At 33.5% G+C, this 25,406-nt stretch overlaps 3 protein-coding genes and 1 non-coding gene across 4 annotated transcripts; 1 reads left to right on the forward strand and 3 right to left on the reverse strand.

Annotated features, from left to right (window-relative positions):
• Positions 1-8,480: 8,480 nt before the first annotated feature.
• Positions 8,481-12,257, forward strand: LOC11424361 (probable methyltransferase PMT23). The gene is made up of 8 exons (XM_003616635.4): positions 8,481-9,116; positions 9,467-9,616; positions 9,756-10,026; positions 10,105-10,215; positions 10,320-10,491; positions 10,687-10,941; positions 11,093-11,287; positions 11,803-12,257. Exons 1-8 carry the CDS (start codon positions 8,652-8,654, stop codon positions 11,999-12,001), a joined length of 1,818 nt encoding a protein of 605 aa, XP_003616683.2. The 5' UTR covers positions 8,481-8,651; the 3' UTR covers positions 12,002-12,257.
• Positions 12,258-12,715: 458 nt separating this feature from the next.
• LOC11420721 (peptide-N4-(N-acetyl-beta-glucosaminyl)asparagine amidase A) lies at positions 12,716-14,530 on the reverse strand. Its single transcript, XM_003616636.3, has one exon. The coding sequence runs from the start codon at positions 14,528-14,530 to the stop codon at positions 12,716-12,718; it is 1,815 nt and encodes a 604-aa protein (XP_003616684.1).
• Positions 14,531-15,841: 1,311 nt separating this feature from the next.
• Positions 15,842-15,914, reverse strand: TRNAK-CUU (transfer RNA lysine (anticodon CUU)). Its single transcript has one exon. It is a non-coding gene; the product is annotated as a tRNA-Lys (tRNA).
• Positions 15,915-17,043: 1,129 nt separating this feature from the next.
• LOC11421063 (ferritin-2, chloroplastic) lies at positions 17,044-20,140 on the reverse strand. The gene is made up of 8 exons (XM_003616637.4): positions 19,759-20,140; positions 19,576-19,659; positions 19,398-19,458; positions 18,727-18,814; positions 17,771-17,832; positions 17,573-17,638; positions 17,390-17,453; positions 17,044-17,276 (listed from the first exon to the last, which is right to left on the reverse strand). The coding sequence occupies exons 1-8, from the start codon at positions 20,031-20,033 to the stop codon at positions 17,227-17,229; spliced, it is 750 nt and encodes a 249-aa protein (XP_003616685.1). The 5' UTR covers positions 20,034-20,140; the 3' UTR covers positions 17,044-17,226.
• Between the last annotated feature and the right edge of the window lie 5,266 nt (positions 20,141-25,406).

Genomic DNA, 25,406 nt, shown 5'->3' on the forward strand with positions numbered 1-25,406 from the left:
GGTGTTCACTAATACTCCCTCCGTCCCAAATTGTATGTCACTTTAGAAAAAATATTTGTCCCAAATTGTATGTCGCTTTACAATACCAAATGAAAAATTAATGTTACTTTTCCTATTATATGCTTAACTATTTATTACTCTCTCTTCTTTCAATTCCTTCATTTATCTTTCTCATATCATTTATTGAGGACAATTTTGTAAAACAACTCATAATATCTCTTTCCCACACAATATTAATTACATTTCTTAATATGTGTGAAATGTTCAAAACGTCATACAATTTGGGACGAAGGGAGTATCTTTTATTTAATTTCAATGTTGTCATTTATTTGTTGTTGCTCCTCATACATTCTTGCAAGTTTGGAGAATTTTATTACCCTTACGCATTGGTGTGGTACAGTATTTATGTGTTAATTTCCCATCATGCACTCCCTTAGACAAATTTTTCTATTTTTTTTCTTCTTATTCTTAAACCTGTAATGGTGCAAGAAACAAATGTACTATCATGCACCGAATATGAATTATGATACCAAATAGCAACCATGCTTCACTACATTTAAGATGTTAGCCATCGATACTTGCCTGGATACAATTTAGGTGGAAGGAAATACCATATATTTGGAAGGAATTATTATATGTATGTAGAAAACCTCCAATGTCCCTAAAATTCAAAATGTGAAATATTAAAACAATATCATAAATGAGTTTGAATCGCCGCTTCAACTGTAAACTTCAACGGTGAACAATCAACAAAGTCGGTTCGTTCTTACGAAAAAGTGCATTGTTAGAGGTTCTCTAAAAACACCTCCATTGTCGAACTCAACTAAAAGTATTTTGTAGGTCTCAAATACTCACTGTTATCACGATTTTCAGGTGTCAAGTCATTAATTAGGCTTGAACCTTTCAATCTTTGATATTCTCTATTTTTTCTTAGGAAGGGCAAAATTGAGAAAAAACCCTTAGAGTCTAAGTTCGGGGGTCTTTTTCGCTACGGGAAGGTGTTAGGCACCCGGAACGATTATGGTATTCCATAAGAACCGTTCTCCTAAGTTTCTTTCTACGCTTTATTTTTATTGCCTACTTATTGAAAAAGAAGTTTTATTTGAGTGAAGAATGGGGGGAGAGAAGATGATTGAGATTTTATTTTATTTGGCTTGGAGGAGTTTTAACTCATTGCCTACATACCCTTTTAAGGGATCAAAACCAAACGTAGTTCATTCTCGAAAATTGTTTCTTCGCTTTTATTGGTTGATTTTAAGTTTGAAAAGAGAAAGAGGAATTTTGAAGAATGGAGATGAGAGGCCTCAAGGGCGTGAGATTTGGAAAATGTGAGGTGGAATTAGTTATTTTGCAAAATAAAGTCTAAGTATGATTAAAATTCATTAAGATTTTTACTTAAGAAAATAAAAGGAAAATGAGGAGTTTTGACTCCTATTTTGGGAAAAAAAAGGTTTTCAAGTGAGGTTATTCACATTTTTTTTGGGAAAATGATTTTTGTCTAAGTGTTATAAAACCTAAGCATACATCTAAGCATACATCCCCTAATCATGCATCTAGAATATCCATGTGGGGGTGTGTGCATGTGTCGGTGCTTGTGTCGGTGTACATCACTTATAGTGTCCATAGTCCTTTACATCGAGTCCTAAATACATGCTATGGTCTTGCAAGAATTTAAAAGATGAATTTAAACTAACCTAAAATATTACATAACCATCTTAACATAGAAATTAAAAGAAGAAGAAAAAAGAGATAATGCCTAAACTATGAGAAATTGAGATGAAAGAGGTGAGATGCTCATGGGATGAATGAAACATGAAATGAAATGGTTAGTGATATAAGGCATAAAAAATGGTAAAAAAGGTAAACAAAATTGAATAGGATAGCAAAAAAGAAAAGAGCAATGAAATGAAATAAAATGGCAAAATATACCTAGAATTGGTTATAACACTTAGACATGCACATGGCCTATAATTCTCTCATCATAGCAATGTTAAAGAGGTTTGATTTTGAACTATAATGTGAGGATAATAAGGACACATACAAACCAAGCATTATAACACAATTATAGGAATATTTTACACTTTATTTTTTGACAAAAAAAAAAAGCACATATATTTTTATCAATTTTAACATGAAAAAGAAAAAGAAAAAAGAATAAAATACATCAAAAAAAAAAACATATAGGAATTTTTAGGAATTTTTCTAAGCACAAAAATGTCAAAAAAGGTGTAAAAACAGTATTTTAAAAAAAAAAAACAGTTAAAAAAAAGAAATAAAAATTTGACTTAGCAGGGTTTAATCTGGACCGTTGGATGAATCCAGAGGTCCAGATTTAAACCTCAAGATCTCATCACAGCCATTAGATCAAAATGATCCAAATCAAAGAGTTTTAAAGAAACAGGAACACAAAAGACCTTAAATGACTACACACACATGAATCCACCCAAGAGCATCCCGGATCGTTGGATCTGAGATCCAACGGTCTAGCCTTGAGGTCACATGAACGTCAAAGGCCACTCATACATACAATCAGGAAAAGAGATGCACAGCAGCCCTCAGATCTTGGAACGATCCGGATCTGAGGGCTCACAACGTGAGGGAGCATCCCATAGCATGCACGCGCGCGCGTAGGAAAGCGAGGTAGTATAAAAGGGAATTCAACAAAAAAAAACACAAAATCCACAAAAAACTTCTCTCTTCTTTGAATTCTAGAGAGAGAGAGAGAGAGAGTCTGACCTCTCTCTAGAATTCCGGTTGTCTTCTCCGGCGAGCCATATTTTTCCGGCGAGGTGGCCGGCCACCTCAAGGTGGTGGCGCCGCCGTCAGAAAAAAAAATTGCTCCGATTCAAAAAAAATTTACATTTTCAAACATCCTTTTTTCTCCTATGCATGAATCTGAGCTTAGTTTTTCGAAAAAGAATTTCAATCGGAGTAGATCTGAGATTCTTTTTGCGGTTTTGAATGAAGCTTTTTCAAGTTTTTTTCTGCTTTTTCGGTTGGAAACTTTTAAAATTCTACAGATCTACACTTGATTCGCCTTTGTTGATGTTCTTGAGAAAGAAAGATGAAGTTTGAGTTTTACCTGTGATTTTCGGTTGGAGATTTCGGATGAGTTCTTCGGAAAACTTCGATTTGATTCTGTTTGTGGATTTTGCTGTGTGAATCCGAAAATCAATCGGTTCTTCTTCTTCACCGGTTCGACTTTTCTTTCCCTCTTCTTCTTCCTCAAAAAATGCCTCTGCGATCGTGCTTGAGTTTGCCGCTTTCAGTGGTGAATTCGCACTCGAATTGTAGAGCAAAAACGATTCAGTGATGAAGATTCTTTGATGAATCTCTGAGAATCGGAGAAAAACTGATGAATCTGTTGAATTTGAGTTCTGGAAAATTTTAGGGTTTTTTGGTTTGTTCTTGGTGATTTTTCTGTTTTGATCTAACAGAAAAGAGAGAGAAAATTGAAATCTGTTTTTGATGATGTGTCAATTATTGTGTGGATCTGTGCAGATTAATGCTATTTATAGGTTGCCATGTGTATTCCTGGACCAATGGGGGAATGCCACCTGTTTTTGGACTTATGGACTTTCCTGCAAAAATAAGAAAATTGGAGGACTGGACTGCAATTAAAAAAAGGACCTAAATGCAATTTTTAAAAAGTTTTGGACTAAAATACTAATTAAAATAAAATTGGACTAAAAAGTAAATTTGACAAAACGTAAAGTGAAACTAAAAATAAAATCAACAAAAGGACTAAAATGAACCAGTTACTGACATGAGGTATTTTAAAATACCTCCCTGCCGAAATTTTGACAGGAAAAGACCAAAATGCCCCTAGGGACTAAACTGACCCAAACTGACTCAGATGCAATTTTTTTTGAAATGATTTTAAACAAAGACTTAACAATGATTTGTACAGACAAGTTGAAAAGACTCAGAGGCAAATATAAGGACTAAAATGGGTTCCACTGCAGGAAATGACCAAAATACCCTTTTGTATGATTTTTTGAAATAAAACGCAAGAAAAGTAATGCGATGTTTCTGAGAGTTCTTAAATGACTTGTAATGCAAGAAAAGACAGACAGAGGCAGTAAAATACGCTTGAAAAGAGAGTAAAGGTTCAGAGTAAAATAACAGAGAATTGACAAATATCAGTGTTAGAAAAGAAATTTGAACGAGTATTTTTAGGTCCAAAATCAGGGTATAACACTCACCATTTATCTTTTACTTCGTTCAATGGTGCAATTCTAAAATATCCATCTTAAGTTCCACAACTTTACTTCATTTTGTTAATATTCTACATATTTTGATTTTATTTTTTTAAGAAATCAAACTAATTCATCGAAATTGACAACGAGAAGAATCGAATACGAGACCTTAAAAAAAAAAACTATTCCTCAAGGTCTCAAACCAACACTATTAATAGAGCAAATTCACAAAATAGTTGCTTTGATTTATTGCAACCTAACATTTATTTAACTATTTTTATTCTAATAATTGCATCAAATATTGTGCTCACAACGTTACTTCAAAACAAAACCGTCTCGACATGTTAGCAAACTCTAATAGTAAAAAATTATAAAAGTGTCGTATTTGGTGTGGAAGATTGTGCAACGAACCTCAGTTGAAGGTGCTCCAAGCTCCTAAAGAAACAGATGGGTCGGACTCCATTGGTTGGACTGGAACAAATACCCATCATTTTACTATTCAAAGTGCTTATAACCTGCAACGAGAGAGATACCGTTCTATTTCAGGGAATTGGAAGAATCTGTGGAGTTGGAAAGGACCTCACAGAATTCAAACTTTCATGTGGATTGCTGCTCATGAGCGACTTTTAATGAATTATCGCAGAAGTAGATGAGGAAGTGGAATATCCCTTTGTGTCCAACCTGCGGAAATGGAGATGAAACAATCATCCATGCTCTGAGAGATTGTGTACAATCAACCCGAGTTTGGATTAGGTTAGTATCTTCTAATCACATTACTAATTTCTTTTCTTTGGATTAGGTTAGTATCTTCGAATCACATTACTAATTTATTTTCTTTGACAATCTCTTAACCCAACATGTCACCATAAATATAGTTTGGCACTTGTGGATGTGGAGGAATAAGAGCATTTTTGAAGAGGAGTTCCATCGTGTTTTCAATCCAATTGGTGTGATTCTCAAGATGGCTACATAGATTGATAACTGCAAACTAACACGAATATCTGGATGGCCTAAACATACTGACAATATTTTCATTGGTTGGAAGACACCCCAGGAGGGTTGGGATAAACTCAACTGTGACAACACACATAAAAACTTAGTTAGTCTTTTGGGATGTGGCTGACTTCTCCGTGATAGCATTGGAAATTGTTTGAATAGTTATGCTCGTAAGATAGGATAATGCGACGCGCTACATGCAGAGATGTGGGGCATGTATATTGGTATGGATATGGCTTGAAGACAGGGGATCACACACCTTCAAGTGGAGAGCGACTCCAAAGTTTTGGTCGATATGGTAACTGGGAAATGTAACATCAATGAGAATGTTCCTACCTTGATTCGGCGCATTCGTGATCTAAAAACTATGAGTTGGCAAGTTCAAATCAACCATATATGGCGTGAAGGAAACAGATCGGCGGATTGGCTAGCAAATTTTAGTCTATCTTTAGACTCCTTTGATATACATGTTATTGTGACTCCTCCTAGATCAATGTCTCCTTTTTGATGATATTTCTGACGCTTGCATGACTCGAAATGTTTGTTTAATCGCTTAATCTTATTAAAGTTGTTCAATGATTTTTGGAAAATGATAGATATAGCGAAGGAAATTTTCAAAAAAACATTTGGACAATGTAATTGCTCCACATCTTTCCTTAATTACACCTCATTATCTCCCTTAATTTTCGGCCAACATGAAATTTAATTGGCTTAAACCTTTCCTTGATCAATTCTTGATAAAATCTCTCTAAATAAATAGCAATGTTCATGTTTTTTTTTAATGAACGTGACATTATTCAATCTTAAATTATTTGTTATACACCGTTTTCCACCGCCACATACGTTATGGTCTGACTGGACACCAAGTAAGTCATAATCCGCGAGTTTGTTCTTGTACATGCCTACATCACATAGTAGTCTGTATGCATTTATTGATTTTTACATTTTTAGTATATGTATTTAATTGCCTCAACTAAATGTAGTTCATTGTGTGAAAAAAGTTAACGTATACATTTTTTTCAATTCAACAATTCTAAAACTATCACTGAATGAGAGTTTTTACCAGTAAAAATCAACATCTTTAATTTCCATTAATAATAATTAATAGGGAAAAGCTTAAGATTTAAGACCATTAAGATTTAAGACATGGGCCACAACGGAGGTAAACTTATTTTTTTCACCTTGAAAATTAAAATTGAAGATGCCCTAATTTATACTTCAACTTTAAATATGGGTTTGATATGAGGTAAGTAGAAAAGGGTGACCATCTAAGACTCCAAAAAATAAATTTAGGGTGTTTGATTTATAAAAGAAGTTGTAAAGAGAGAATTAGCTAAGAGAGAGAGAGTGAAAGGAGAGAAAAATGTAAGAAATAAAGTAGATTTGATGTATGGTTCGGTAGAAGAGAATGATAAGAGAAATAGAAGAGAGAGTGATGTAATTTTTTTCAAAGGACAAAAATACCCTTATACCAAATAAAAAGAAAACTAATTAATTTGATTAATATAAATTATTTGTTTTTTTTTTATCAAATTAATTTAAGTTATTAGTTTAATATTTATTTAGTTAAAATCAAGGCTAAAATATGGTTTTGGTCCCTGCAAATATGCTTCGTTTTGGTTTTAGTCCCTGCAAAAAAAATTTGTTGTTTTTGGTCCCTGCAAATATGTCTCATTTTGGTTTTGGTCCCTGGCTCCACTTTTGTGATAATTTGTACACGTGTCACATGATGACTGAACCATTTATTAGAGAAACAGTCCCTGCAAAATCTTTTGATTTTGAAAAAGGTCCCTGCAAAATATTTTGTTTTTGGAAATAGTCCCTGCAGAGACTATTTCCAAAAACAAAATATTTTGCAGGGACCAAAAACAACAATTTTTTTTTACAGGGGCTAAAACCAAAACGAGACATATTTGCAGGGACCAAAACCATATTTTAGCCTAAAATCAATATGTCGAAGAAAAGTAATTTCATATTTTTTTCTCAAATATATTTAATTTATTTTTCATTTTTAACTTAATTAAAATTGCAATAACTTTTGGCCTTTGGTCCTCTCTTAGTAGAAAAAAAAAAGCAATAACAAATATATTCTCACATAACAATGAAGAAGAACCAATAGCAGATATTCATTATGCCTTAACGAGAATTAACGTAGGAGCAGCAATATTTACTTTTTTATTGACTTAATAGTAGTTTTAGTCCATTAATTTTCTCAAAGCTGCGATTTTGATCTCTTAAAAAAAACTACAAAACCGTCATCTAAGTTTTGTATTTGTGGCAGTTTGACCCCCAAGATCAATTTTGACTCAGTCTACGCTGAGGTGTCACGTGTTATTTTTTAATTTTTTTTTACCAAAAATTGGCCCTGGAAGGTCAAAACCGTTACAGTTGCAAAACTTAGGGGGCGGTTTTGTAGTTTTTTTTCTTAGGGGTCAAAATTGCAACCTCGTGAAAGTTAGGGGGTGAAAACTGCTATTAAGCATTTTTTATTCTATCAAAAGTATTCACGTTTTTGTCTTCTCCGAAGCAATGGAAGGATAAGATTGAAAAACAATTAAAATTGCAACTCTCTCCCTTGTTTCTTCGCAGATGTGAGGAGATTAAAAAACAGTGGGACCCACAACTTTTAACTCTCTCTTCCCTCTTTCTCACCACAACCAAACAAGAGAAGTGTTGGACTTCTCTTTTATCTCTCTCTCTCTCTCCAATCTCTCTCTCCTTTTTCACCTCTACCAAACAAAGGGTTAAAGATGGAGTTTATTAAACACAAAAAATGCCTAAAATCTTATCGGTTACTATTTCATCATCAATAACATCGTCGTTGGAGTTTTCTAAATTCTAATGATCAACAATCTTATGTATCATCACGTAATCATTGGAGTTTTTTCTTTTTGTTTTTTTTAGCAAAATATTGCTGAAGTTTTCATTTGAAGGTGAAATATATATTTTTTGTTATAAACAACGACATCGTTGAGGTATATGTTGTTTGTTTGTCTTTCATTCATGTGTGCAACCGTAATCCATAGAGTTTGAGACCTTGAATATATTTTTTCTAAACCACAAATTCGATTCTCTCTAATACTAATTTTGTTAAAGCTAATCCTTACAAAGTTTTGCTCTGAGTTTAAACGAGGTCAACGGTGAAGTTTGACTTTTAGTATTATTCTTTTTTGATGGAATATTAAAAAAATAAAAACACTGACACCGTCCGTCCCACACGAGTGTCAGTGTAAAACGCGTATAGTTCCTATTCCTAGGACTGAATTAAACTGCATTCACATTTTTACTACCAAAGTCGTTGAAAGTACATTAACATATCCCTCTCAAAGGACAATCCCACATCTCAGAGATAGATAGATCTTGTTCTTGTTCCATTATAACATCATGTCTTATTCTTCTTTATTACTATAAACACCTCCCTCTCTCTCTCTTTCTTCAAAATAGTAAGAAACAAAAATGGCTGAAGATCACTTCCTCAAGCAAAAGAAATATCCATTCATCTTAACTCTCTCTATCTTACTCATTTCAGTCACTTTCTTCCTTCTCACAACCACCACCACCACCTTCAACCCTCTTCTTTTCTATTCTAATATCCAACACCCACACCAACCAATTGCAAAACCACCCTTAGTCTTAGATTCAGATTCTACTACAGTTTCAGAAGAACTAAAACTACCCTCTAAGGAAGAAGAATCTCCACAAAAGGAAGAAGCTCTCAATATTGATTGGAAGCTATGTAAGAAACCTGTGACGGTTGATTATATACCATGTTTGGATAATTATAAAGCTATTCAAGCTTTGAAATCAAGGAGGCATATGGAACATAGAGAAAGACATTGTCCTGATACTAGTTTGAACTGTTTGTTGCCTCTTCCTAAAGGGTATAAAGTTCCAGTTCATTGGCCTAAGAGTAGGGACATGGTGAGATTGATTCTTTGGTAAGATATTAGAAATGTTTGTTGTGTTTTTGTTTTGGCTGTAGAATCTAGATCTTTTGTTTTTTGTGTTGTTGTTTCAATCTCATTTGATCAATGCTAGTCTTGTTGTTGTAGCTCAATTTTATCATGAAATGTTACTTTATTTAGGTTCCATTGATTCTATTTAAGTTTAGTTGAATTATCTAAGTTTGTTAGATTGTATTCAAGATTTAATTTATATACGCTGTCAGTTTAAAGAATACAGTGATGATTGTTTCTATTGAGTGCCTGGTTTTTACTTTTATCAACTCATGAAAGCAATGTTAACGGAGTCTGATATTTCCGTTTAAACAGATTTGGTACGATAATGTCCCTCATCCAAAGCTAGTTGAGTACAAGAAAGACCAACATTGGGTTGTGAAATCTGGTGAATATCTAATATTTCCAGGAGGTGGTACTCAATTCAAAGACGGAGTTGATCATTACATTGAGTTCATAGAAAAGGTATATCATTGTGTTCAATCACATAATTTACATTTAGTATGATATATGCATTCATATTTTTTCTGTGTTTGACTAGTTTTTGAATGCTTACTAGCTACTATGCTTTGTGGTTTGCTGATTGTTTTTTGTTGCACACCAGACATTAGCAAAAATTCAATGGGGAAAGCATATCAGGGTTGTTCTAGATGTTGGATGCGGCGTTGCTAGCTTTGGTGGCTATCTGCTAGACAAAAATGTAATTACCATGTCATTTGCTCCAAAGGATGAACACGAAGCCCAGATACAGTTTGCTTTGGAGCGAGGAATTCCCGCAACTCTTTCGGTAATTGGAACACAAAAGTTGACTTTTCCTGACAATGGTTTTGATTTGATTCATTGCGCACGATGCAGAGTTCACTGGGATGCAGATGGTACTTATCTATTTGTTGTTCAATTAATATCAATATCTGATAGGTATGTTTATTCACAAATTTGGTCCACATCTTTAGGTGGGAAACCGTTATACGAACTCAATAGGATTCTTAGACCTGGCGGTTACTTTGCATGGTCTGCAACACCAGTTTATCGTGATGATGATCGAGATCAGAAAGTATGGAAAGGTTTGTCTATCCTAAGTTAGGAGATCAATGGTTCTGTCTTCTTATCCCTTGTGCTTAAGAAAAATAAAATAAAATATCGTTTAATTTCATTTTTCAAACTGCAGCCATGGTGGCTATAACAAAAGCTATGTGCTGGAAGGTTGTCGCTAAGGCCGACGATTCATCTGGAATTGGGCTTGTTATATACCAGAAGCCTACTTCATCTTCTTGTTATGAGAAACGTACAGAGAACAATCCACCTTTATGTGAAAATGCGGATGGGAAAAATAGCTCATGGTATTTTATTTCTCTCATTCTTTCTTCTATTTCTTGTTGCCTATGACATTTATATTTTAATCAATGTACACTTAAGTATGTGATTGAAAAATATACTTATACCGTCGCTAATCAAATCGCTATAGCTTAACTATATTGCTGCCTTTAGTTTACTTTGTATTTATTCTGATTTTTGATGCATTATTACTTTTGTAGGTATGCCCGACTCAATAGTTGCCTTACCCCTCTTCCGGTTGATGGTAAGGGTAAACCACAGAGCTGGCCCATGCCTTGGCCTCAGAGGCTTACTAGTAAGCCTCCTAGCTTACCTAATGATTCAGATGCCACTGATGAGTTCAACAAGGACAGCAACCGCTGGTCTCAACTAGTGTCAAATGTTTATGCTGACGGTCTTTCGATAAATTGGTCAAGTGTTCGAAATGTAATGGACATGAATGCTGGTTATGCAGGGTAAAGTATATACTTTGTAAAAGATTAGTTTTTTTTGTTGAACTTTGTGTGGATTTATTGATGTCAATCTTATCTAACACTTGTGTCAACTGAAGTTGGCTAGTTTCCACCAAACTTCAGTCAAATTGATACCGATTGTCTTATTTTTCAGATTTGCCGCATCTCTTATTGATAGACCAATCTGGGTGATGAATGTAGTACCTATTGATGTCCCAGATACCCTTTCTATTATATTGGACCGAGGATTAATAGGAATGTATCATGATTGGTGCGAGTCCTTTAATACCTATCCGCGCACATATGACCTACTTCATGCTAGCTTTCTTTTCAAATATCTTGAGCAAAGGTATGCTTATTTTAAAATTGCAAAGGCGAGTTCCATGGTAGACGGCAGATCACTACTTCAAAATCATTTGGAACTCTAATGACAATTGAAGACGTCCCTCGAAAGTAAAATCTCATTGTCCTCGTCATCCTCATAGCTGAGGCAATGACCTGATCAGCGACAGTCTGACCAGAACAAGGAAAAACAATATGAGTTAGTTTTGAGGAACACAAATTCATTTTCCCTTGTTTTTGTCGAACTGGCACCAACAAGTCATTGTTTCAGCTGTGAGAACGAGTGGGACCGTGAGTTTCTGCTTCTAGAAGACGATGTCTGTCGTCGTTGAAATTTCGAATGATTTTCAAGTACTGATCTACAGTTGACCACCCGTAAAATCTAATAACTATAAGATCATGTTCTTTCTCCCATCATCGCCACCATGATCATAATGGGACTCTTGTTACTTGTTAGTTTACTTCTACATGTAGCATAGAATGTGTTGAGACATGATTCTGACCAATGTTGATCTTTGACAGATGCGGCCTTGTAGATGTGATCGTGGAGATAGATCGCATATTGAGACCAGATGGATATCTTGTGATTCATGATTCCATGGAAATGCTTAACAAACTCAGTCCAACCTTGCGTTCACTACACTGGTCTGTAAAGTTGCATCAAAATCAGTTTCTTGTCGGAAGGAAAAGTTTTTGGCGTCCCACAAGCTTAGGAAACTAAATGCACTCAGGTCGATGAACATGATGGTGCATTCTTTCAATTTCCCATATTTCAGTGTATTATAAATCAAAATTACAAGCAAAATATTGGATTTTAAGAAAGGAATGTTAAGTTATTGATAGGTAATCTTGTATGAGTGTGAAATCTGTTGGTTAAATATATATTATAGTAAAGTATAGAGAAACTTGTTCCTTTTTCAAACCACACAATCTGCATGCTCTCCAATAGTTAAAGTAATTCTCAATTTGTTCCTTCACTTTGTAGGTCTATTAGTCTGTAAATAGTTTTGGTCACCAAATAAATTTCTCTAGTTTTGATCCTATAAGAATGTTTTTAGCCAACTAATTTCTCAAAAGGACAAAACTGTCATTGAATTTGTCCTTTGAATGAAGATGAATATGATGTCAATTTCATATATTTGATTGATTAATCTTATATTTGAAACAAAACTATCATTGAATTTGTCCTTTGAATGAATATGAATATTTGATTGATTAATCATTAAACTACAGTAAGAGACTATTCCACTTCATACAGTACTTGTTTAGATCATTAGCTTCTCTTCATTAAGACAGCTTATATTTTCCTCTATGTCTGGATCAAGGCACAATAGCACGTACAAGAATAATAATTGAAACATTCACATTCAGAAGGTGGTACTACACAAAAACCTACATAGGAAACTACACAAATGTGTACTAGTTGCAAAAGAAATTACATGGCATTTTCACAAATGAAATTTGACTTGTCAGTAACAATCCTGCCATTAGAAGCTGCAACATTCCGATTATAACAACTTAACTTATCAACATAACTATAATTTTGCATAGTACTTGCATGACCATCTAGAACAGAATGACCCATCACATTAATCCAACCCTTTGATTCCTGTTCATTACTAACTGAATGTATGAATCCCTTACCTTCATACTTCTCCTCAAAACCATGAGATAAATCAGTAACAAGCTTATATCCATCATCCAAACCATGAGGTTCTGTCACAGTAATAACTCTTAAGGGATACTTGCGTTTAACCTTCAATTTAGATATCATTTCTCCTCTATTATCAATGACTTTAACTTTCTTCTTGGCTTTGAATTTCTGCTTAACCATCTTATAAGTTCCATTGCTTTTAAACTTTATAACATTCCTAAAACTGAATCCCTTCGAAACAACTGTGGTTATGTTACCGGAACTTGTCATAACCCATCCTTCTATCATTGTCTCCGTCTCTGCTTCCGCGCGAAACTCACCGTCAAGTCCTCTAAATTCCTCTGCACGTTGAACATCGGTTTTAGGGTTATGATGAATAACACGATTTGCACGAACTACAGAAGATTGATGATCAACCCAAAGATGCAAATTTGCATTCACAAGCCAAAATGATAATCCTCTGGTCACCCCAATTCCAAAAACATGTCTTTTCCCATCAAGAAGTTTCCCTAAAAATGGTGTTAATTCCATATCATACGAAGGAAGATCAAACGCCCCAATCGCAACAATCGGCTCCCAAAACAACGGATTAATCCCACCAGTGAAAACCACCGGAAAAGGAATCTCCGATCCAACAAGCTCGCCATCAATAGTCACATAAACTTCTCTATAAGCACCATTCCCTCTCTCAGTATCTAAACCATTCGTAGTAATATACGAATTCGGTGGATTTGAATACCAAAATTCATCATTTCCATGAAAAGAAACATACAATTCAAGAACCGCTTTATAAGTATTCCGCGGAATTCGAATTCTTCGTTTCTTCAATTGCTTTTCTTCCTCAACCCTAAACCAAAACCCTCGTTTTCCACTATCACAAATCGGAATAATCAAATCAGCTGGTAATTCATTCAAAACCCTAGAATCCGGTACCTTCAATTCACTCCTCAAAGACCTTGATCTTGAAATTGAATTTGAAACTGCATTTGAAATTGGATTAAACGGAACGCTAACGGAGTTTTTGTGCTTGTCGTAATAATACAAAAGAGTAACGGTGATATGAAATTCGCCGGTGAATTCTGCGTTAATGATATTTTCAAGCATCATAGTGAGGTCAAGGTTTGATTGAGTAAGAAGGGAGGTGTATTTAGTAATATCTTTACGAACATTCCAGAAGATTCTAGAATTATCAGGCTGAGCGGTGCTTGTTCGGAGAAGCTCGACGCCGGCGAGCCATAAGGCGGCGATACGGTCGTATTGTTCGCCTTTGATTTTGGCGTGGAAGTGAAGGATGACACGTGTCCATGGTGGAGGGCAATGGAAGGGTGGGGTGTATGGTGTGGTAAAAGGGGGGGTGTCGATAGTGTTGGCGAATGTGTGGTGGAGGATTTGGTGGGAACATGATGGGGTTGGTTGGTAGGGTGGTGGGTATGTTACTTCTATGAATTCTTGGTGGGGCCCATTTGGGTGAGGTTTTTGAGAGTGTTCTTGAGAGATTGTGTAATGGTTTGGTTGAGAGTGAGAGTGAGAGTGGGAGTGAAGTGAAGGGATGAAGAATAGAAAGAGGAAATATGAGAAGGTGTGGTGGAGTTGCATTTTGGGGAATGAAAGTGAGGAAATTTTAGTTCATGGAAGAAGATTCAATAGTGAATGTATTTGGTAGTTATGTGATTGCTTGATTTATATGTGGAGAATAAAATGGATTTAGGTGTGCAGTATATTTACTTGAGTACGAACTAGAAGGAAATTTCTTGAATTTTAAAGAGCTGTTCCATAATCTTAGTGACATACTTGCCCAACCAACATCAAAATCAAAATGAATTTAATTTATAGTAACAAAATTTTACACATACAATTGACTTACCTTATCAGAAGATGACTACCAATGTAATTTTGGATGGTAGTTGTATGTCTTTGCTTGTTGATTGAAACGGCGGGGGTATGTATACTTTGTATACACTCCGACGCTCAAGTCAGTATTGAGTGAAAATGGGGTAAAGAGAGTTAAAGGATTTTAACCTTGGGGACTATTGAGAATCCCCTTTATATAGTCTGCGTGTTTGCAGGAGCCGTTGTCTAGCACACGTAGGGCTCGACAGTTATGGTTTCGTGGGAATAGTAACCGTCGAGGGAGGGATTCGCGAGAGTCATGGAGAGGACCATTACTGTTCAATTTAAATGGGTCTCTGTCGCTCCGAGCACCCCTCACGGGGAGGAGGTGTATGTTAGATTTTGGTCAGTTTGTATTGGTCCCACGTATCGGTACAAAACACAATGATGTATTGACTGATGTTTAAATAATTTTTTGTTTTTTTTGAGAGATGATGTTTAAATAAATTAAAAATATATGATTTGTCATGTTTCATTAATTGATGTAACAACACATCGGTAGATGTATATGTAAAACTTTGTGACACCGTCGATGTATATAAATTAAATGATAAACATATGAGCAGTTTCTTATGTTTATTTCATATGGTTGTCAATATAACATTTACTTTTTGCGGTGATAACAATCTTTAATAAAATTGTATATTTGAGATATTAATTATAGTTAACCACTTAACAAAATACAATTAAGTTTTGTCCAAAATTAAACTCAAAAAAATTTCTTTTTGGTTCGAACAAATGTAAAAAGAAAAAGAATGAAGTCGCAATTTGTTTTTTCTCTTTTAATTTTTTCTACTTCATGTGTGTGCATAATGAATTTGTTGGAAAATTTTGTCATTTGTTACGACTTACGAGTAAAGGTATCCGATGCACACCAAACAAAAATGAATTTTGTTTTTATAGTACTACGTAAAAAATGATGTACAGATATCGCGCAGATTAAGAAGTAGTGAACATGCTTTAATAAGAAGGCTCGACGACGTCGTTTTGACAAATATGGAAAAAGGAGAAAAAAATCGCCCACCGTGGGGCTCGAACCCACGACCACAAGGTTAAGAGCCTTGCGCTCTACCAACTGAGCTAGACGGGCTTATTATTTAATCTCATCATATTTTAATTATATACAATTTTATTTTTAATAAAAAAAACCTAATATCTACAACTTTTTATCCTTTAGCTCAACTTAGTTGACTTAACCAACTCCTCTAGTCATTGGTACAAGTCTAAGTTTGAAGAACAAGAAACATATGAGTATGATGAATTTAATTTACATAAATGTATTAACAAGTAACTAAATACAGAGCTGCACAAAAAAAAAGTGTAAATTGCAATATTATTTAACTTGAGTTACATACATCATTCGAATGACAAGCAAGATTGAAAATTCTATAAGAGTAAATGTGTGCATTTTAATCACTTTGCGAGAGCAAATTGAACTCTCTAAAATTGAAAATGAAATCATTACATGTTTCTTAAACGTTATCTAAATGCTTCATCTATTTTTCGAATTCCAACCTGTGTTGACCTTTTTGACATCTTCAAGGAATCACGATAACTTTTGGATTTGTATTCAAAATTGAAATTGTAGCTTTTACTTAAACAAGATATCTCGAGAACATTTTCAACCATTGTCTTCTTAAAATGAGGTTTTCTAATAAAAAAATTCATCATCAATTATGTATCTTTTAGTTCTAATTCAAACCATTAATGCAGTCATTGTAGGTCAAGAAGAGTTCCAACTTTTTGGCCCTTAACGTCCCCAATTTGAACCCTTGCTGTTACTGTTTCTGGATGCATGCCAAACCCAGGACATGAATCCTTAAGGACAAATCCTCTTTTATAGCATAAAACAGAAAATTTGATGAGACCAATTTTCAAAGTTATCTTCGTTCGGAAGTAGGTAGGCAAATAACGAAAGAGAATGTGAGGAATCTAATATCGAGTCTACTTGATCTAATGGTTGTTTTAATCGGACCACCATGGTCAAAAACATTTACTTGATCATCCGAAGCTCGTACAGCAGTGCCCTTCTGTGTCTTGAAAGTCGTAAACAATTTAAAAATTGGAACACCACAAACCATGAATTAATAGATTCAAAATTGTCCTGCTATGCAGAAAAGTCGTGTGCTTTGTAATATCGTTTGAAAACAATTTTATCAGACATTTGTTCAATTCACTAGTGCTTGGTAATAAGGTCTAGTTGCAGACAGAAAGAAAGATTTAAGAAAAACGAACCACCATGGATCAGCAACTAAATAAACTGAAAAATAGCAATGACCAAAAACAACCCACATAAACTTTATTAAAGCGTGGTTCAGTTCCAACTACTAGTTCTAGTAAATAGACTAAGTCATCTATATGAACAGAGATACAAATGACTGAAGTGGGAGAAAATAAAATCATCAAGCTGCAGCCGCTTCGTTGAGCAGCATCTGATCAAAGTGCCAGACACCTGAAATTACACAAGACAGTCAAAAAAGTTAACACTGAAAAACAGGGGAGGAAAAGAAAACTAGATCAAAGTATGAAAAATAAGATGCATGGAGTAGAAATAGAAATCCTCACCATGTCCTTTGCCAACTCTTCTTAGCTGAGCAACATACTCGGATATTTTTTTTATGGCTTCCACCTACGAAAAGAACAAAAGTAATTTAAGAGCTGACTTTGGATTTCATGTGTAACACACAATTGTGTGCAATCCCTTAAACTAATATATATGGTAAATTGCAACATAGATTTCATGCATACCTGTTCACCCAAAAACTCACTTTCCACAAAGTCTGCCAAATTCACATCACCAGTCTTTGAGGCAACCTGTGGAAAAACATACATAAAGTTAAGAGAAAGGAATTTCCATTTTATCGATTTAAATGCCAAAATGAACTAGACAATGATACAAAGCACAATCTGTAAACCAGAAACCAAAACTCAACAAACATGTCTTACATTGTGCAGGTTAAGGAGTTTCTCATTTGTTAGCTTCTCCAAGGACAATGCAAGTTCCATTGCTGCAATAAGATAAGAATGTTAAATTCTGATATATAGAAAATCCAATCACCCAAGCAGGTAACAATTGTAAAATGTTGACTTCTCCATCTTGTGTTACTCATTGCATTACACAATAAGACTTCATTTTTTAAGCAAATATTGTTCTACAAAACTAGTAACTAGAGGGGGCATAAAAAACAAAAATGTAATCTGAAATCAGGATTCATTTTACTTTACAAAATATTTCGGATGCCAGGGCAATCATTTTAATGATTACAAGAAACATGATCACAATTAAGGGCTGGTATCAAATTCCAAACAGGGAATCACGATATTAAGGAAGTGCTATAAATCCCCTTTTGGTATATCATAATTATCATTGGCAAATCATGAACATGATTGTCGAAACTATAAAACAAAGGATTCTAGTATGTTTAATTTAATGATAAACTATATCAGAACTGATTCCCAGTTTGGTTTGTGTGTCATAGTTGATTTAACCCAAAGCTCAACTTGATGAAAATTTAACCAGCAAGCTCAACTTGATAAAAAGATGATTTTGTATTGTGCTGAAAAATGTCTATTTTCATTTTTCAGATCACGCTTTCTTAGTAAAATCATTCAAAATAAATCACTTTTTGATTAAGTTCAATGTTAGTTTGAGTAAATAATTTTAAAATTCAACTCTGTTCAAAGTTATGTTTATGAAACAGTAATCCAAGCCCACAAATTGATCAATTATCTTCAAAGCACAAGTTTACAAAGTTGCCTAACTTCGTAAACAAATAATTTGATCCATTAATACCACACATATCACAGTTCAGACTCAATTAATGCAGGAATATGCAAAAGAAAGATCCAAATTATGTTACCAATTACAGAACAAAAGATCTAAACCAAAAAAAGAAACTAACCGTGCAACGCATCACCCTTATCTGCATGATCAAACTCAGAAAGCGGCATCACTATAGATTGCAACTTCACTTTTCCACCCCTTTGGTTCTAAAAATAAAACAATATACACAATCAGAACTAAACATGACAGTATAACATCAATAAAGCAACAAAATTCGACAACTTTCTAATCGGTTAACGCAGTTTGTACACGTGGTTAACACAGTTAACAACTTACGATTTTGACCTGCGTTAACCTTTGCAGTGTTAGATAATAGGTTATTGGGCTTATGCTAATGGACCACTTATGTTTCTAAGTTAGTAAAGTCCTTTTATGATTTATTATATACCGTCGTTATGGTATTCTATTGAAACACTAGCCGTTTTTTGTTAGAGTATTATATGATTCTCTATATTCTTAACATGTAGTACAAACACTTCTGATCAAATACGTGTCTTGTGTCGACAACGAAACATGCAATTAATTTTTTTAAATCATTTTCTTAAATTACTACTTGTGTTCAAGTGTCAGTGATTACGACGTTTTCTTAAATTACTATTGGTGTCAACGTGTCAGTCTCATGTCCGGTATGAGTCAGTGCTTCATGGGCATTAATTAACCATTTAAAAAATAGTCAAATTTCATTAAATTGGGTACAAATATAATTTATGACAAGTAAAAGTAAAAAACCTGATATTCCATCAATTTCTCAGCATGCCCTCTTTCCTCTTCACTAGATTCCTTAAAAAACCTATAAACAAAACAACATAATCAAAACATTCAGTAACATAACATAATCATTCCTAACAAAAAGTCAAATTAAACCAAACAAAACCAAAACAAAACAAATTAAAACATAATCACTTACTTAGCAAGACCTTTCAGCGCAACATTATCTCTATCGAAATACGCATACATCGCATGATAAACATAGGAAACATTATACTCCACACTGTTCAACAACAACAAAAAATTCCCAAATTAATTAAATAAATAAATAAAAATTAAATTAAATGAAATTATTAAAATTAAGAGAATAGCGAAAACGAACTTGATTTGTTCATTAATGGCAGATTCAGAATCAACATGAAATTTATGACGAGCTAAAGAATCTTGAGGAACAATAGGAACAAGATCAAGTTCCTTTTTAACCTCTTCAAAAGGTTCAAACAAAACACCGGTTAAAACACGGTTATTGTTCGAACCTTTCGTAGCGGAAACAGAGATTCGGTCCAATTTAGTTCCACGTTGAAGTAGCGGAACCAAACGCGTGTTTTCGGAATTGAAGAGAGAAGCGTTAGCGTTTACAGCAGCTTTGAGAAGCATGGTGAGGGATTTTGCACAGAACGAAAATGGAGAGAAAGGAAAATTCAGAGGGAAATGAAACTGAAAATGTTGGATTTGGTGAGTGAGTGAGTGTGTGAGAATGATTGTGATAAGTGTGAGATTTTTATTGGAGATTTGAGAGTGTGGTAACCGTTGGATTAGGAGAAACGTGGAGGGTTGAGATTGGTGGGCGCGTGGCTGGCTCGTGGTATAGTGGGTATCGTTGTCATTTGGTACATGAAATATCTAGATTCTTTTTTGGTCCAATTAAGTTGTTTTATGTGGTGATTCTTTATTCATGGTTTTCTATCATGTAATAATGAGACCAAAAGGGAAAGTATATAAATAATCATGAATCGTGTGTCATTTTTCCTTTTAATAATATTTTTTTTTTAAATAATAATAATAATAATATGTTGAATGTAAACTAAAATAAAATGGTGTGTCAGTTAAGTAATGGTGTAATTCTTTGGATTAAAAAAAAGTTTAAATATGCTTTCTTACAAGGATGAATTCTCATTATAATTTACAGTTTTTCTTTTTTTAAGTTTTAGTTGTAAAATTTGGGTGTACAAACAGATAATATGAAAGGGTATAAATCATCATTTTTTTTGCTGAGTTTCTTATTTATGTTCTTGCACACTTTTTGATAGATCAAGCATGGATTCAACACTCGTAAAAAAAAACATGGATTCAACATGTTAAATGCATGGTGTAAGAGAATTGATGTTATAACTATGCAGCCTTGTTTTTCCCGTTATTGGCTTCATGTAATTTGAAGTTTAACTGAATCATTGCTTGTCGTGAAGGGCTGAAAATCTGTTTCATACTGTTACAAGAATAGAACTTGTAGACTAATGACTAGAGTGAATAGGCTATTTCGTCCTAGCTTTGTATGTATTGGTCGATTTCGTTCTTATGTTTTTTGAGTTTCAGATAGCTCATTTTAGTTGATAAACTATTTCACCGTTATCGCTGTTGTCAGTCTCCGTTTAACTGATGTTAATGTGGCCGTTAAGTTGTTGACTTGAATCAAAACAATGTGTTTCAAAGGCTTCAAGCAGTCAAAACGTTACGTTTCATGGGCACAAAAAATCATTTATAGTGCTAGAAATGTAGCTATTGACAACAAAAACTGTCATTCTAGCCTTATAAATGATCATTTGTGACCATTGAACGCGGTGTTTTGACACCCTGGAGCCTTAAACACATCATTATGATCAAAGTCAACAACTTATCAACCACATCAAGATCAGTTAAACGATGACTGACAGCAGGGGTAACGCTGAAATAGTTTATCAACAAAAAAAACTTATTTGAAACTTTTGAAACTTAAAGGACTAACTTGAAAATTATGTCAAACTAAAAGGATCAAAAGTTGTATTTAGCCTGAAATAATCAACAGGTCATAGAATTTTATGAACTTTGATCAAATTGATACATCCATCACATCTCGCCGTTAACAGTGTTGATGTGTCACATTAAGTGTTTCTACATGTATAAGGACAAATTTAATCGATTTTTTTTTTTAAATTTTTTTTTAGATTTTTTTAACGAAAACCATTACAAATTGTTACACTATCAAATTGATCCATAAATTATTCATTAAAAAGTTGGTCCCTGAATTGTATTACTCACTATCAAATTGATCCATGAATTATTTATTTTATCTATCAATCTAATCTTTGATATTGTCAAATAAATGTTAAAAATCAAAAGAATACGTTTAAGAGAGTAAATTGTTTTTTTCCAACACTTAAGTTGCATATATCTACTAGCAATGATATATGTATTCTAACCCATAAAGCAGGTTGTGAGTTTTATGTGCATAAACCAGGATAATAAGTGAAACATACAACTTAGTCTACTTGTGACCAATTGCAACCTAAGTGTTAGAAAAATGTTATTTATTATCTTAAACACATTCTTTTAGTTTTTAATATTTATTTGATAGCATCAGAGATCAGATTGATTGATAAGATAAATAATTCATAGATAGATTTGATAGTGGGTGACATAATTCAAGAACCAACTTGATTTTTAATGAATAATTTAGGGATCGAGTTTTTTTTTTGTTGGTAAAATGACAAAAGAAAAAGAAAAAAGAGAGAAAAACCCTAAAAACAGGGCTCAGCCTGGGGCATCAAGCCTCAAGACTGACTTCAACTCTGATGGGGGAGCATGCCAAAAAGTCACATCTAATCTTGAAGAGCGCCCGAGCTTGGCCAAGAAATATGCGCAATGGTTGCCCTCTCGGAGCACATGTTGGAAAGAAATGTTACGAATATGCTCCTTTAACCCAAAAATCATCACCAACAAAGAGGCACACACATGCATAAGAGAGTGATCTGGGTCTTGAAGAAGACGAGTTGACAATGTAACAATTTGTAATGACTGTTATTTAAAAAATCTAAAAAAATAAACCAAATTTTTCAATCAAAGTCGTCCCAATACACGTGAAAGCTGATTTGGAACTCCACGTCAACATTATTATCGACGAGACTTGACGGAATGATTAATTGATTGATACTCATAAAACTCAAGGACATATTTACTATTTCGGAAAATTCAAGAATTAAATTGATCGATACATACAAATTTAAGGACGAAATAACCTATTAACTCCTAATGAGTACAATAGATTGAGGTTAAACAATGAGTCTATTTGGTTATATGTAGTTGTTTTAAGTATCATATTATTGCTCAAAGTTGACTATTTAAGTTTAACACTTAAAATTTCTCTAATTTAACACACAAATTCTTTTTCTAATCTAACTATTGAAGTCCCACATAAGAAGCATCAAGAGTACTGAGAAAATTTGTGATCTAAGAAAATTGATCATTGAGCCTAGTTTGAATTACATCAACCTTAAGTTTTTTTTTTTTTTACATAATTTGAATTTAAAGTTGAAGAAACACAGTGGTCATTGGTCCGCTTATATTTTTTCTGTCTTTTTGCTTATTAATTCGTTTGATCGAGCTATCGAACGAAACCGAGTTATTAACGAGTATAAACCAAGTATTTCACGAGCTTAAATCGAGTCAAATTCAAGTTGAAAAAAAGTTTGTAACAAACTTAAGTTGAATTTTGAACCGATCCAATTCTTTTCGAGTCGAATAGAGTTAAACTAAAGTAGAATCATTTCCATTTTTTTTTGTTTGTAAAAAGTATAATTTTTGAAAGTTTATATTTTACATTTTATTTTTTTCATCATAATTCTCCTAGTTTATTGGGAAGTAAAGTTAAGAAGAAACATAAGCATGAAACAAATTATTGGGAAGTAAAGGAAACAAATTATTGGGAAGTAAAGGAAACAAATTCATCACTGGAAATGAATTGAAAAAGATGGAAAAGGAATTAGAATCGAGCGTGATGGTGCAACAATGAAAAAATCAAATCGAAAGAGATTATTCTTGAGCTATGTAATTGGGCTAGTACATGTTTAAGTAATATTACTCTTGAATTTAAAGTAATATTCATTTCGAAAGAGATTATTCTTGCGGTTTGGTTTGGTTTGACTTGATTGTTGAGATGCAAATCGAACCGGACCGCGCGATTCAGTACAAAAGTCATCCGAATTCATCCGAACCAAGTGCGGTTTTTTGCGGTTTCGATTTGAATTGGTTTGATTTACGGTTTTTTTTATTGGATTGGTTTGGTTTTAAACACCCCTAATTTCATCTATTTATACATCCATTCAACTATCTTCCAAATTGCAACAGTATACTTTTCTTAATATATGTCCTGTATAATTTATATGGATGAGCACGATATTTACTTTATTGTTTTTAAACTGGTCTAGAAGTGTAGAAGTTATTATAATTTTATTTTAAAATAATAAAGTAGCTTTTAGCTGGTAAAAACACAAAAAACATAAAGACAAAAGGAGTCAATTTATCGACTAGGAATAGGATCATGCTTATCAGGACAGGGTGAAGATAACTACTAATACCATTTTTTTTCCGATAATTAGATATTTTCATTGAAAAGAAAATAAGTCCAAACCCAGTAATACACTGCAAAAACATTACATACCTTCTAAGAGCCGTAGATAACTCATACCATCTATTCTAGAGAATTGGACAATAGAAACACCATACAAATGTCTAGAGCACCAATCAAACCTCACACAGGACTTGAATTAGGTTTTATAAAATATTTTTTAGGCTTAAATGCAATTTTATCCCCCCTATTTTGATTGAATCTGAATTTTACCCCTCCTATTTTAAAACTCGGAATTTTACCCCCTCTATTTTGATTGAATCGGGATTTTGCCCCCCTTATTTTAAAACTTGGAATTTTACCCCTCTATTTTACGTTTTTCAGAATTTTACCCCCTATTTTAAAATAAAGAACCAAAAAATACTAGAAAAATAAAGAAACGATTAAAAAATATTAATTTGGTAAAAAAAATATAAAGAAAACAAGAAAACACAAAAAAAAAACTAAAAAAATAGAAAAACAATGAAATTTTAAGATAAAAATCAATTAAGAATACATGAAAAAACTAGTTTGCACCTCTAAATATTTGCTATTTTCATGTATTTTCATACTAGTATTTTATTTTATTTTTAGAGATCATACCAGTTTTATGCATTTTTTTCTTGTATTTTTTATTCATTTTTTTTAGTATTTTTTTGGTTTTATTTTTATTTTTTCATTAAAAAATATTTAATACAAATAATTAATTATGTGGATAAAATAGGGGGAGGGGGCAAAATCCTGAAAAACATAAAATAGGGGGGTAAAATTCCAAGTTCTAAAACAGGGGAGGCAAAATCCAGAATCAATAAAAATAGAGGGGGTAAAATTCCGAGTTTTAAAATAGGGGGGTAAAATTCAGATTCAATCAAAATAGGGGGGTAAAATTGCATTTAAGCCTATTTTTTATATTAAACACGAAGGATTTATTGGGAATTTTTGTAGGACTTGTTGGGCCGTTTTTCTGCACTTGTCGGGCCTTTATCAACATCATTATCAAGAGCAAATTGCTCTTCACCCTTTCAAAATTGCTGCTCATTCACTTGATCTAGCGGGAGTTAACTCACACACACGGCATTTTTCAGCGGTAGGTAACTTACGCTGACACTTTTTAGATCAGTTAAATTACTTTTTAAGTCGGGTCAATCGATCTTAAAAATGTCAGTATGAGTTAACTACTGCTGAAAAATATCGAGCGTGAACTCCCACTAGGTTCTGGGTAGGGAATGAACAATTTTAAAAGGCAGAAAAATAATTTTCTTATCAAGAAGCTTAATATCATAACTTATCTACTCATCGCCATTGTCATTTGCCAACGAGATATGAGGATCGTAGTATGCAATGTCTACTGCTAAATCTGAGCCATTGGATTAAATAAATAATTAATTAAA

The sequence above is a fragment of the Medicago truncatula genome, chromosome 5 (genome assembly GCF_003473485.1).
Source record: "Medicago truncatula cultivar Jemalong A17 chromosome 5, MtrunA17r5.0-ANR, whole genome shotgun sequence".
In the NCBI taxonomy this organism is placed as follows: domain Eukaryota; kingdom Viridiplantae; phylum Streptophyta; class Magnoliopsida; order Fabales; family Fabaceae; genus Medicago; species Medicago truncatula.